At 40.5% G+C, this 14,800-nt stretch overlaps 2 protein-coding genes across 5 annotated transcripts in view; one reads left to right on the top strand and one right to left on the bottom strand.

Annotated features, from left to right (window-relative positions):
• Positions 1-9,337, top strand: part of LOC115766047 (elongation of very long chain fatty acids protein AAEL008004) — a 34,332-nt gene extending 24,995 nt beyond the window's left edge. For 2 of the 4 annotated variants that reach the window (XM_030709821.1, XM_030709820.1), the window contains 8 exons: positions 2,062-2,144; positions 3,261-3,368; positions 4,810-4,893; positions 6,009-6,065; positions 6,128-6,233; positions 6,302-6,438; positions 6,741-6,896; positions 7,805-9,337. In XM_030709821.1, coding sequence (XP_030565681.1) covers positions 2,062-2,144; positions 3,261-3,368; positions 4,810-4,893; positions 6,009-6,065; positions 6,128-6,233; positions 6,302-6,438; positions 6,741-6,896; positions 7,805-8,158 — 1,085 coding nt within the window. In that variant the 3' untranslated portion in view covers positions 8,159-9,337. Of the gene's footprint in view, positions 1-2,061; positions 2,145-3,260; positions 3,369-3,725; positions 3,807-4,809; positions 4,894-6,008; positions 6,066-6,127; positions 6,234-6,301; positions 6,439-6,740; positions 6,897-7,804 lie in introns of all 4 variants that reach the window. The other 2 variants (XM_030709824.1, XM_030709823.1) reach the window with 2 other exon arrangements.
• A 441-nt stretch (positions 9,338-9,778) lies between these two features.
• LOC115766185 (nuclear transcription factor Y subunit gamma) lies at positions 9,779-14,514 on the bottom strand. Its single transcript, XM_030710028.1, has 7 exons — positions 12,754-14,514; positions 11,415-12,382; positions 11,195-11,348; positions 11,008-11,132; positions 10,840-10,942; positions 10,479-10,780; positions 9,779-10,420 (listed from the first exon to the last, which is right to left on the bottom strand). The coding sequence occupies exons 1-7, from the start codon at positions 14,311-14,313 to the stop codon at positions 10,309-10,311; spliced, it is 3,324 nt and encodes a 1,107-aa protein (XP_030565888.1). The 5' UTR covers positions 14,314-14,514; the 3' UTR covers positions 9,779-10,308.
• Positions 14,515-14,800: the final 286 nt, after the last annotated feature.

The raw sequence follows: 14,800 nt of genomic DNA, 5'->3' as shown, positions 1-14,800 counted from the left end.
ATGCCACAGAAAAGAAAAGCCAAAAAGACAGGCATTTACTATAGTACAGCATTTCTAGAAAATATGGCTTACAGGCAAACGAAAAGGCGCCAGTCAGAAAGAACTATTATTTTAAATATGAGAGAGCATTGTGTTGCGGAAGATACAAAAGATACCCTTTCAGATATATAGTAGTTTTCGCATATACATAGTACTTGTGTCTAAACTACAAATACTATGATATAATACAAACACAAATACAATTATGTGTGATATAAGTGCCAAATAGTTTATATATTAGGCTTAATAGGGTTATTAGAATATCTTTCAGATACAAGTGTTTGTAACTTGGTTTTCCACTAATATCAAGCCTACAACTTCTTCTTTCTTTATCATTTACGCCTTATTATACATAGGAAATGTCAGGCGAAAATACTGTGTGCAGCAAAGAGACGTAACTCTACCAAGTTTAAGTTAGCATAAAACCTGTGAACCATATAAATAGGTTACACAATCATAAAAATACCTTGGCTCTGTGTCTTTTAGATTTAAAAGATTACTCGTGGCTGATATTCCACATAAGATCGTAAGGTCAAAGTAATCAAACTATAATATAATATAAATTGTTTGAACTCGCTGGAGCTCAAATGTACCTTAATTTCCAAGCAATTTGCTTATTGTCCTAAGACAGATTACAAACAAAACCCGATTATTGATCAAGAATATAGATAGTATATTACATTGGGTGATTGTATATATACTTAGGCTATGCTTATCGCAAATAGTCAGTTGGCCAAAAAGAATACCCGCAACTAAAGAAGGACAACTTGAATTTATTTGAAGCATTTACAGACACCTTCAAAAATTGTACATTAGCCATAAATCTTACCTAAATCAATGCAGTCTGGCACTTTTATAAGAACTCTCGAGACTTTATGGCCAGACACAGTCGCAACTTGACAGCAAAAGTAAATCGAATACACTTTTAATCTAAAACTTGAGACCAAATACATGTAGTTTATTATAGTTTAACACTTTGGAGAGCCTTCAAATGTTTTACGGCCCGAGTTTGGATTGGGCTCGAGCTGATTGCGATTAGCCAATGTGATAACCAGACCAGTTAGTCCTAAGTTTCGCAATCCATTTATATTTGATATTTGGGCAACAATTTCACTTGGCACATAGCTCTTCAATCAAGTTGGAAATCTTAATTAATATTCGTTTATTAATTTTTTATTTTTTATTTGGACTTTTTCTTCACGGTTTGTTAATCTATTCATCAAACTGCGTCAGTTGTGCGCAGCTCATCAATTTTTGATACTTTTATTATCTAGCCTTTGATTGTTTTTCCGCTATATTGAAATATTTGCTAACGCATATATTTAATTATTATTGATTTATTTATTTTGCTGCTTTTGTTGAGTTTTTGCTTGGGCAATCGAAATTCGCGTGATTATTCGTCAGGTTGCATAAGTTATTCATGAGTTAAACACCCAGCTAAATTTACGCATTTTTATGACAATTATCGCTGAACTGAATGCCAAATGAAGCGAATGAAGAAATTCCAAAGCTGAAAAGATATATGTTTACATATATATATGCTAAGCATTTAAATAGTTGGACTTAAAATGTAATTGTTGTGCAGTCTATTAAACAGGATGAGCTGCACGTCTCATCATCATCATCATCAACATTCTCATTATCATTAGCATTGTCATTATCATTATCATTAGCGTAGCTAATGATCGCCTTGGTGACATTGTCTCAAACATGAACGTGCCACAAATGAGGGCCAATGCCCAATGCTAATGATGTACAGATGATAAGAGCAATGTTGACTTGCCTGCTTTCTTATCTAATAGATACTTTGTGTATGTGCGTAGTTAGTAAACAACAACAACAGCAACAACAACAACAACAACAACCACAAAAACAATGCTTCAGTATTCAAACATATGCCTTGTGCTTTGTTTTGATGCGTGTAGCCAGGTTTTACTCTTGATTCGCGTTTAGTTTCTACTAATACATTATAAATATATGTAATATTGTTTTGTAACTCTTGCCCCATTTCTAATTGCACAGATTCAAGGACTAAGGACTGGCCCATGATGTCGTCACCCTTCCCCACACTCGCCGTGTGCCTCACATACGTCTACCTGGTTAAGGTAAGTCGCCCACTCTGCGGAACACGTGTTTGTTTTATGGCCTCTCGATTTGACCATATGGTTAGCCACCTAATACACAGATTTAGGTCATATCAACAAGACCAGCTGCGTCTACGTCTTAATCTCAAGTGCTATTCCCATGCGGAAAACGCACAACGTGGGCGTATCCACTGATAGCGTCCACAGTTTTGTGTGTTTTTTTTTTTTTTTTGTTTGAGCAAGCTTTATTTATGGCTTACTCACACTCAAACGCACACACATATGAATTTCTAGTCATAAGGCGTTTTTATAATAGACCAACCTAATCAGAGCGTTGATAAGAAACAGACAGCACAGTGAGTCAAGCATGAGCAAAATTCCAGGAGTATTATTCGACGATAAATTAGGACTTAAGTTTGTGGAAATTCTCAGGCAAATGCGTAATAACTAGAGAAGCATCGACTCAATTGGATAAGTTAAAGCCAAATTCCTTATAGGGCAAACGAGCCCTAAAAATAATTATGGACAAACAGGTATTTTATATAAACAGACTGAGGATGTCCATACTTAACATGTTTTTGAGAGTATATATTTACGCTAGTTGGGATCACATTCAAAGCGTAGAAAACAGAGTATCTATATAAACAGACAGCGGATGTCACGCCTTGAATGAGATACCATAAAGCATAAATATAAATAATATAAAGAACTTATTCAAACTCGGCTCAGACTAGGCCCAAACGGATTGTAGGCATGCATCTTATATCTTACTAGGAATATTCCTACTATGCTCCTTTGCAATGCTGAAGCAAAATCATGTCCATAACGAACGACTTAATCATAAAGCGCCTATGAAAACAATTGGTCAAACATATTTCTTATTGTTAAATATTCAAACCATTTGCAGCAAAGTTTCTCATCAGAATCGGACCCATCAAACTATATAGCTTTTAAAGCAACAACTATCAGATATTGAGTTTTTGTTTAAGGAAAAGAACACCTTAGTGTGGTTAAGTAAGGAAACAGTGAAAATCAGTCAAAGAGCATTACATCTTCGGCTTCTCCGAAAGCAACTGACTTTGTTGTACATCACTATGACATAATCATTAAGCGATATTCTCTTGTTTTCATTAACAGGTGCTTGGGCCGCGATTAATGGAGAATCGAAAGCCTTTACATCTACAGAACATGCTGGTCGTCTATAATGCGTTACAGGTTGTATTTAGCGCGTGGCTCTTCTATGAGGTAAGTGGCACTCACACCAAACCAAATAACACGACCATCAACATCAACAACAACAACAACAACAACAACAACAACAAGAACAACACCAACCACAATATCCATCAACAACAACAACAACATCGCTGGCGTCGTCGTTTTGGCTGCTTGCTTAACTGACCTGGAAAAGCGTTTAAAGGCAAACAACTTGCTGCTGGGAACTGCCAACTGCCAACTTCTACTGCCAACTGCTACTGCCAATAGGCAACTGCCTTAAGGCAATTGGCAACTGCTGCTGCTTTTAATGTGCACTTTATTTTATGTTTTTCTTACGTTCTCTCTATCTCATTTTCTTTGGCATTAATCTGATTTCGTTTTTAGTGTTTAATGGGCGGCTGGTGGGGTTCGTACAGCTTCCGCTGTCAGCCTGTGGACTATAGCGATAGTGCCACATCTAGGAGAGTAAGTGTCTCGTCTTTAAATGCCAATAAAACCTATTTGACTGTGTGCAGCAGGAACGCGCTTAGCTCTTGAAGCGTGAAAGTGAAAGTGAAAAGCCTAGGGAAATTCGCGCCCATTTAGCAGACCCTGATTTATAGATTTTCTCCGCAGAACGCAGTTATGCGCATACAACTAGGCATTCATATAAATAAATACATATATATATATATATAATATATATATATTTTGGAATTAATATTTTAGCTTATGTATATGCAAACGCTTGAGGCACAGCCATATAAATATTTAAGATTAACCAGCATTGCTTTACATGATTTTCAATATGTATATTATTATTTTCTTTTGATTTTTTTTATTTTTGTAATCATATTTAGCTTTTTATCAATTAATAAATGCGCCACATAAAAAATACTACACGAGGCGAGCAAATGTGTAGCTGGTTTCTAATTAGACATAGAACTGCCCTGAAAATATCGCTTAAGATATATATATATTAAATATATATATTCTATATACATCATATGTTTTGTATATAAATGCTAGAAAACAATTGGTAATTAATTTGTGCAAAAAACAAAACGAAAAAAAAACAATGAAAAATATCGCTTACAACTATTTGATGCTTTATTAATTAATACCATTTAAACGCTGTCTACTAACCCGGCCAAAATGTATATGTACGTGTGTGTGTGTGTATCTGTGTGTGTGCAGTTGGCTAAATATCAATATCAATGTGTGTCTGTATGTGTGTGCCCGTGTGTGTGTCTGCCATGCCTAATTCTTTACAGCCCGCAAACTGGAAGCAGCTGAAACCGAACGCCAACGCAAGCCGATGCCAGCCTAAAACTCAAAAAACAAAAAAAAAAACATAAATCATTTCACAACTCACGCCACAAAATCGAAATCGAAATCAAAATCAATATCAAAAAATAACCAAAATTCGATAAATAAAAAACCAAAACAAAACAAACACACACACATTTTACACACTCTACATTTGCAGATAGGAGTTTCCGGTTGGCTAACTGGACATTATAGCTTCCGATGTCAGCCAGTTGACTATAGTAATAATCCTAGAACGTTAAGGGTATGTGTTAAACTGACAACGAGCCGTTAAATAACGATATTGATTAGCCTCTACTGATAACGATAAGCTATTGATAACGTATTGGTGCTGTGCTCTGGTCTGTGTGTGTGTGTGTGCGCCCGTGTGCATGAGGTGTGCTTTTGTACCTGAATATTGGTTCTGGGCTTATTATATAATGTACAAATAAATACCTCGATACTTACCTTACATACACATGTACTCAATCCGGGTTAACAGTTGTGGGTTTCACAAGAGTTAAGGTAGCACCTATACACTCATACACATAAGCAATAACTATCTACTACATAAGAACAACTAATGCTAACCCCCCCGTCCCCCCTCCCCCAATAAAAACAATAACAGATCCTAACCCAGGTCGCAGCATGTGTATGCCGTAACGCATAACTGTCAGCACTTAAATGTCCTTCAAATGTCACTAAACCGAGAAATGAGACAAGTCTTGTCGTATTGTCGTTATCTCTTACAGAATATAGAAAACTCTGGGGCCCCTTTCCCGCCCAACAGTGAACACCCCTACCCAACCATGTGGGAACTGTAAACAACTCTCTTTAAACTCTTATAAACCCTTTGTACCCCGGAATATGCATTAAACTCTATTTTATAAATGGCCAGGACTATGATATTTCAAATTTCAAAACCGTTAATCAATTAATTGAATGTGTTTCCCCATTCTATACTATATCTTCTTGGACTATCTGCTGCATTTTGAAAAATAATATACTTCTAGTTAAAGTTTTGATTGAACTGGAACCGAAGCGTGTGCATGAATGTTTCAATTGAATTGAATTACAAAAATAATTTGATTATAATTTAATAACAATAAAAACATAAATTGACTCCACAAATTGAGCGTGCGAATGAAACAGAAGCGACGGCAGCGCCGCGCTTAATGTATACCCTAATTGACGGCACGAATATCGCCTGAAACTGATCTGAAATGCTCAAAAGCTGAAGTGCTGCTCAGTTAGGGTATCCAGAAGTGCGTGTGTGTGTGTGTGTCGAACATTTATTTGCCATCCTCAAAAACAAGCCGAGCTAATCGAATATTTCATCTCTTCTTCGCGTCGCTGTCGCCTGCCCACTCATCAAATCAGATGGTTCATGCGTGCTGGTGGTATTACTTCTCAAAGTTCACAGAGTTCATGGATACGGTAAGTGTGACCATATCTGTCAGTTAATTGCCTTGGCACCCACACACGCGATACCCTTACAGATTTTCTTCGTGCTGCGCAAGAAGACGAGCCAGGTGACTACACTGCATGTCATACATCACGGCTGCATGCCCATGTCCGTGTGGTTCGGCGTCAAATTCACTCCAGGTGCGTTAACCAGGCACGGCTAAACGACCGTCAGATACCCTATAATATATGTCTATGCCTGCATTTAGGTGGCCACAGCACCTTCTTTGGCCTGCTCAATACATTCGTGCACATTGTGATGTACACGTACTACATGTTCTCGGCCATGGGTCCACAATACCAAAAGTACCTCTGGTGGAAGAAGTACCTGACAACGCTCCAAATGGTAAGCTCCTCATACACTACGCTGTTCAAACCGAATCGATAACTAGAAGGAGCGTACTTAACTGAGAGGTGTTTCTTAAATGGCTTTTCAAAGTTAGATAGTTATTGGAAGAGAAACTGAGATACAATCAAATATTTATTTTAACTTCTGGATAGAATATATCTTGGCATATTAACGCAATTTATATTTAACTAAAGTTTGGCTTAGAGCGTAATATGTTATGTATTTGATTATCTATTTTTAAATATATTTCATTTGATTAATCACCGCCTCTTCCCACTTCCCTCTTCTTACTGCAACAGGTTCAGTTCATTCTCATCATGGTGCACGCCTTCCAATTGCTCTTCATTGACTGCAATTACCCGAAGGCCTTCGTCTGGTGGATCGGAATGCACGCTGTGATGTTCTTTTTCCTGTTCAATGAGTTCTACAAGGCAGCCTACAAAAACCGTCTAATGGTAAGTGCCCCAGTGCCCCACACACACACACACACACGAAAACCTTTTCTAAAATGCCGCAAGTCCGGAAATGAGACAACTTTTGAGGTGCAACCGCATCTCACGTCGCCTATTATGATAATTATCAACCATTTAAAAGAAAAGAAAAAAAAGCTCGGGCCTAGTCCATGACTTCCCACGTTGGCTCAAAGCCATTTAAAGCCATGAAATGACAAACATAAAATGCGTTCGCATCCCAGATGCCGGATTGTGAGTTAATGAAAACGAAAACCCAGCGAAGTCTTATATCATAGGCATGTTCGGTCCATGGTTACGGCCGATGTCTGCACCTGCCAGATAGACCCTCCAGATAGGAGGATGGGGAGGGGGAGACGGACGGGGCGGCCTATTGCAAACATATAACTGTGGTCTAAATTCATTAACGAAATTTCGTCAAGTGGGTCTCGGGGAACTGGGTTTACGAAGTCCGCTTTGTCCGACACAAAAGCGCCAAAATGACGTCGTTTAATGATCGTTCACATTCATGAGGCCAACATCGACGTCGACCGCGACTGCGACTGCGACGGCGACGGCGGCGACCCACAGCATCCATTGAGCGGTGCGCAAGTGAAAGTTGAATTGAAAAGAGGCGAAATACAAATGAAAAGGCAAAAAAGAAAACAAAAATAAATAAAAATAAAAATAATAAACAAACGCTGACAAGGCATCTCAGCTGATTGCATAATGTGCGTTTCTTGCTTTTTGTGGGGCACACACACACACACACACACACATACACACACACACACACATATACGCGCATATATAATAAAATTTACAAAAAATGCGAACGCGTGTCGCATGCGCAATATATCTCATACGCCCCGAATGCCCACAACTAAACCTCTTTTTCACACACACATTTGCAGAAGAAGAACGCGCTGCTGGCCAACGGACACGCCAAGCCAAATGGCTACTGCAAGAGCATCAATGCCCACGACGATCTGTTCATGCCACAGCCGGCGGCCCAGACGACGACGACGTCGACGGCCAAGGCCAATGGCAATGGCAATGCGACGCTCAGCAACGGGCATGCGAATGGCCTGAAGAACGGCTACAAGCCTCTGCCCAATGGCAATGCGGCGGCCGTGGCCAATGGCAGTGCGCACAAAACGAACGGTATCCTGCTGGCAAATGGCTTTGGCAATGGCAGCGGTGGCTATGCCACCAAGCTGCTGGACGATGTGGCACAGGAGCTGACACACCGGAAGACACAAAAATAATATCGGGATAATGCGGGTCGGCGCCAACATAGAGCTTAGGATGGTAGCGGAAAGCACAGCAAGCGCCAGGAGCACCATCATATGCTCCAACAGTCATAAGCACATACACACACACACGCACACCTACACACACCTACACACACCCACACACACTCAACAAACGGCATTCATTTACATCAACATAAGCATATATATATACATACATGATTCGGATATTGTATTGACATTGAAATAACTTTTAGTGAGAATGGAAGTGAAACAATAAGGGGCATATTGTTATTGGTACTAATTATTATTACAGAAATTAATAATAGTAATAATAATAATGCATAATAATGATGCTTGTTTTTACAGCGAGCCATCGCATATATTGCATACAATCTGCTGCACACATATTTTTATGTATGTATGTATGTATGTATATGTCGTATGTGCGCATGTTTGTAGCATCCATATAAATAAAATACATTTTTGTTGCTTTTTTCTTTTTTTAACTACTTTAGTTGTACAAAGCTTTGTATAGAAAAAAAAAAACAAAAACAAACACAAAAACAAAAAATCAAAAAAACAATACAATTTATAAATTGAGCCTAATGCTTATTTAACTGAATTGTGTGTGAGCATGGAATTAATCTATGTATTTAAGCATAGAATTTAATTTATATACATACTTATATATATATATATATATAAACTTATACATATATAAATAAAGTAAATGGAAAATATTTAGTTGGTTCTGCGTAAGTCAAGCAAGTTTTGTAAATGTATAAAGCAAAAAAAAAAATATATTAAAATAAAATGTATGTAATTTAATATTAGTCGCAATAATTGTTGAGGAATTTAAACAAAGTCAAGCAAAAAGAAAAAAAAACAGTCACAAATATTTAAGTCAAGCAACAAATACTACAAATACCAACAAATTTGTGCTTCGTTTTAATCATAAACGACCACAAATAAACAAAAAACAAAAACAAACCCTACCCACATGTTTAATTAATTTATTAAAAATAAATTATGCCACTAAACTGGAAAATTATAAAGTATGCAACTTTAGCTATTTGATAACGTTGCATGCAACAACTTACAAAATCAACAAACACACATAAGAAAAAAAAACCATCTGAAAACTTCGAGCATTGATAACAAAAGCAACATTGTTAAACGCATAAAAAAAAAGTAAATATAATAAAAGAACAAATAGACTTTAAGTCCCACACTCTAGGTTCTATAGGTATTCAATTGCAATACGTTTTGTATGCGTAGTAGCCATTTTTGTGGAGCTGGAGCAGTATGTAAACAACACTATGTATGTATTGTAATTATTATTATTATACAGAGACAAAAAAAAATATGAGAAACAAAAATTATGTGTAGAAAATTAGGCAGAAACGGAGTGGAGCATTTTTTCAATAAAACACTAAAAAAAATACGCTTATGCAAATTCAAACTTTGTCTATGGAATTGGGTTTTAATCTCACTTCATTTAAATTTTAAGCTCTCAACCTTTTTTTTATAGCTCAATATATTTAACCAAATGACAACAAACTAATTCCAGCTGATGCGTTTTACCCAATTTTCGGGGCATAAAATACAGTTATAGGTGAAACAATCAACTCGTTAGGGTCTCTATATGATTTTTATTAACATTTATAATTCGGATGTGTTAGATTTTACATATTCCCGCATTATACGCCGTGCTGCGTGGCGTACAATCCGGCTGCGGTCTATAATTTTAACTTAAAACTAGGCTTGTTTGCTATGAGCTAAGCGGGTTAAGCTGTCCCTAAGCAGTAGGCAAAAAGTAAAATGTAGAACACAGATGTCAACTACTTAAGTGATGGATGGGCAATCGTAATGCCCTTAGACTTATGCAAGACCATTAAAAACAAAAATTCTCAAAATAAAAATTATTAACAGCAATTGGTAGTCATTGTACTTATGGAAAGAAGTGTTATTATAAAACTGAATCTGTTTCGATTGTGGTCTAGTTAAGTGTGTGTGTGTTTGAAAAACGGGAGATGGTTGCGCTGATGTTGGCCTATTAGAGTTTATCTACGTGAGTAAGCAGCCAACGGCGCCATGCTTATTAGTGTTGAACTGCAGATTGGAGATTTTAAAAACACTTATGTCTATGCCACAAAACAATTTCAGTTGCGACGAGTGCGACGACGTGCATTACCGGCGAAGGGCGTGGCATTGGACGCGCCCGGATGCTGCCCGCTATACAGATTATCCAGAAACTCATGCAACGTGGCCTCACTGCGAATGGACAAATATTAAATAGCTAATTCTGATTAATTTAGTCCGGATCTCTTACCTGACACCACTGGCTGGGCCGCCCGGATGATGTGCATGCGACTGTGGTTGCTGCTGGTGTGGATGTTGCTGCTGCTGCTGCTGCTGTTGTTGCTGCTGCTGCTGTTGTTGTTGCTGCTGCTGCTGTTGCTGCTGAGCGCCGCGCACAATGCGATACTGTACCATGTGCGAATTGGGCTCTAGATGCGAGAGCGCACCCTTCTGACAGTTGGCCCATTCGGTTATGTCATAGACCTTGCCATCCATTAACGCCAAATATTTCCAGCGGAGACCCAGCATGCTCGTCTCCGCCCATATGTCGCCCTGCCAAAAGAAATACAGGTGTTAATATTAATACCGAGTGTGGAGGAGCTACTACTCACATCCTTGGCCGAGTGCCGTATCTTACAGGAGGCGCATTCGCGCGCCGCATAATGAGGACGTTCAGTTAGCTTGCGAGGATGGCGCTGCGCACATGTGCTACATCTATGGGTGATAGCGAAAATGGTTTTAATCATAATCAGCCTTTTGTAGCTGCTTGTGTCGCTTACCTTATAGTATTGGCCGCCTCGGTCATTTTGGTTTGCAGTTGCGATAGCAAATCGTGCAGCTCCGTCCACGCCTTCTCCGCGTGCAATGCCTCGGCAATGCTTTGGTCATAGGCAAGACGATTTTCCTGTAAGGAATTTATGCAAATGAATACTGCATGTTATCTAAGAAGCTGTTTGTTTAACTTACCGGTTCGCCAATCAATTCAAATGCACGCTGCAGCACCTTGAATGCCTCTTCGGCGCCGGCCTGCTTGTTTTTATCCGGATGCACCAGCACGGCGATTTTCTTATAGTGTTTACGTATTTGCTCCTGTGGACTATCCGGCGGCACGCCCAATATGCTGCAATGAAATATTTCAGTTAGTTAAATATGTATTTTTTTTTGAAGATGTCCTAAGAGTACATACCTGTAGGCATCCTTGCCCTTGCAGTTTAGCAGCGAGTACATGGCCTCTTCGCCAGTCTGTGGCAAGCGACCAGTTTTAAATGCCTCCGCGCTGGCCTCAGGCGGCTTGCGCTTGTAGAAGCGACGCCAAAATGCCCAACGTGAATTTTTTCTAAAGCGTGCATCAAAGCGACGCCAATAGTTGCGCCACCAGATGCTCGGCTTGCCGGAATTCTGCTTCAGTTCCTTGTGCAGCTGGCGTGCATAAGCCACGCCTGCTACATACGCTGTGGTCAGCCGCTCGTACGCCATGCTGCAACCGAGCACAACAATATCATAGACCAAATAGAAGAGCCAGGTGATCAGCTTGAGCGTGTATATCCACCAGGTGTGCAGAATGCGCTTGGCTAGCTCATAATTGCGATTCGAGGCGCTCGCATGCGCTGGCGAATTGGATGACCCATATGCGCCACCCCGATTGCGCTTCGAGGAATACGAGTACGAGCTAGAATTGGAATTTAAATTCGCATTCGATGAGCCGGAATAGCGTTTCGATGATGAGGAATTGCCATTGTTGTTGCTGTTGCTATTGCTGATGTTGTTGTGGTGGCTGTTGCTGTTGCTCGAGCCAGATGAATTATTGGAATTATTCGAATTGGCGTTCGAGAAATTTGCATGCGAGCCGCTATTGTTGATGCTGCTGCTGCGATTGTTGTTGCTGGCGTTGTTTGACTTCCGGCTCGATAAATTGTTATTGCTGCTGCTGGGTAAGCTGCTGTTGCTACTAACGGTGTTGCCGCTGTTGTTATTAGTTGCCTTGTTGTCGTTGGCTTTGGCGCTGAATCCACTTTGGTTGTTGCTGCTCGTGTTGTTAATAAATTTCATTTGGCCAGGACGCTTCTTTTCGGTATTCGGTTTACCAGACCTCAGCGCAGGTTGCGACTGTTGCTGTTGCTGTGGCGGTGGTTGTTGTTGCTGTTGTTGTTGTTGCTGCTGCTGCTGTTGTTGTTGTTGTTGTTGTTGTTGTTGCTGCTGTTGCTGTTGTTGTTGTTGTTGTTGCTGCTGATGTTGTATTGGCTAGCGAAGAATCAAATTTAACAGAAAAGTCAATTAAATAACTATAATCATGAATATCTGGTTACATCGCATTATAAATCAACTGACTGGAGAATAACCCACAGTAATTTATGTTAAAACTTTTGGATAATTGATGCCGCAATCAAGAGCTACCTCAATATGGCAGGGAAATAGGTGGAAAAGGGTTTGCTACAGTCAAAGTTGCTGTTAAAGCCAGCTTATGTCCACCAGTATAAGTAAAAACTATCCTAGTTATAATGTTTAAATTGTGCCTTTGGATTTACCGCTTGTTGTGGTTTTTGCTGTGCTCCCTGACGCCTCTTGCTGCGATGTCCTGTAGCATTGCCGGACCCATCCTTGATTTCGTGTAATGGCGAGCGCTTGGAATTATTGCGCAGCTCCCGGTTACCGTTGCCATTGCCATCTTCCTTGCCTCCTCGTCGCTGCGTTGGATGCCCATTCTCCAAGTTGTTGACTGAACGCGCTTCAATACCCGCATTGCTCCTGGCAAGCATTGTGCCCGAGCTACGCAATGTGCTGCCCTTGCTCAAAACATCTGAATAGGACATGGGCATGGGTTTTACTTCGGCTACAATGCGTCTTTTGCCCTCGTTCAAGCCTGGCACGACTATTGTCGCTTTCTTCAGGGCAGCGGGTGTTGCGGTTGCTGTTGCTGCTGCTGCAGCTGCTGCTGCTGCCGCACTTGTAATTGTTGTTGTAGTGCTTAAAGTTGGATTCGGGTTGACTTCTTTGTTGCCAGAGCTACCAGGAGCTATTTCCACGCTTTTGGGCGGAACGACCTTAGCATGATACTCAGCTATGGGCTGCAGCTGCTGTAACTTCACAGGTGAAGTCGGCTGTGTTGGCGATTTTGTCGATTCTATGGGCGTGGATTCAACATATGCATTAGCATTTTCGGGTGGCTCGCCACCAAACTGTATATAACTGCTACCCGTTAGATTTGGCGACCAGTTATTTACAAGATTATTGATAAACAAATTAGCGCTATTGCTCGGTGCAACAGCCGTAGAGACTGCCGCGGGAACATCATCAACCTGATGGAATTGTGGTGTCTGCTGTTGTTGTTGCTGTTGCTGCTGTTGTTGCTGTTGCTGCTGTTGTTGCTGCTGTTGTTGCTGTTGTTGCTGTTGCTGTTGTTGCTGTTGCTGTTGGATTACAATATTCATCTCGGGCTTTGGCAGTAACGGATTGGTGGCAAACAATTCATAAAGTGGCGTCTGCTGCGCAGCTGACGGCTGCGCCTGTGCCTGGTTCTGTGCAGCCGTGGCCGCAACTTGGTGATGTTGATGCTGGTTCATTGGTGCCATGTTGATATGCGAGAAATTGGCCGCCGCTTGCTGAGCGTAAACATCGTTGACGGCATTCTCTGGACAGTGATAAACCTTAAGAAAATTGCCATGCCCAACAGGCAACACGGAGTACGTTTCGGTTTGACCAGGTGGTCCGGAGTATGCCAAGTTGTACAGATATTCATTATAGACGTGTGCAGATGGAGCTTGCTGTGGTTGTGGTATCATAGGTGGCTGATGATGATGTGGTGGGTGGGGGTGATGTGGGGGAAATTGTACACCCATGTGTGGCGGCCACATCAAGGGCCCCTGCGCCTGGCCCTGTTGCTGTTGATGCAACAAATGTTGTTGTTGTTGTTGTTGTTGCTGTTGTTGTTGCTGCTGCTGTTGTTGTTGTTGCTGTTGCTGATGTGCCAGAAAATTGGCATAGTCCGGACTGTGTGGTGGCAAATTGTGGTAGGTGGCGGCAATTGCTTCGTCCTCGACCATACCCCCCGAGCAGATGCGCTCATCCTGATGTGCCCGCGCCGTCATATCCCGCAGCACTGCGCCAAAAAAAAGGCCCGTGCCAGTGCCTTTTCTTGCACTGACGCTATTGTCCTATTAGAATTTCATGCGATTGTGCGTTTCGCTTGCTTGGCGATGCATTTATGAGTTACTGAAGTTGTTTGCAAATAACGATTGCAAACGCTGCCACACAAATTGAAATACGTTGCTACACTTCTTTCTGCAATCACTTTTAACACAAATAATATATTATGCTTGCGTATGTGAGTGTATGTGGCACCGATGCCACTCACAAGAAACGCAAGCAGGGATGCACACAGTATACTTATATCGATTAACTTGAATTTGCGAATTCATTTTTGAATATTCTAGGTGGTAGCTGTTTATTGTTAAATAAATATAACGTTTGCCAGCTCTTTATATTTACAGCGGTTATATATTGAATCAAATAAAAAGTGCCTAATATCTGTAGCATTTCATTAGGGGCTAAAACGGGTTTTATTAATCCGCACAA

This window comes from Drosophila novamexicana, unplaced genomic scaffold (genome assembly GCF_003285875.2).
Source record: "Drosophila novamexicana strain 15010-1031.04,08,12 unplaced genomic scaffold, DnovRS2.1 tig00001062-arrow-arrow-pilon, whole genome shotgun sequence".
Lineage (NCBI taxonomy): Eukaryota > Metazoa > Arthropoda > Insecta > Diptera > Drosophilidae > Drosophila > Drosophila novamexicana.
This window is presented reverse-complemented; position numbering and strand designations above follow the sequence as displayed.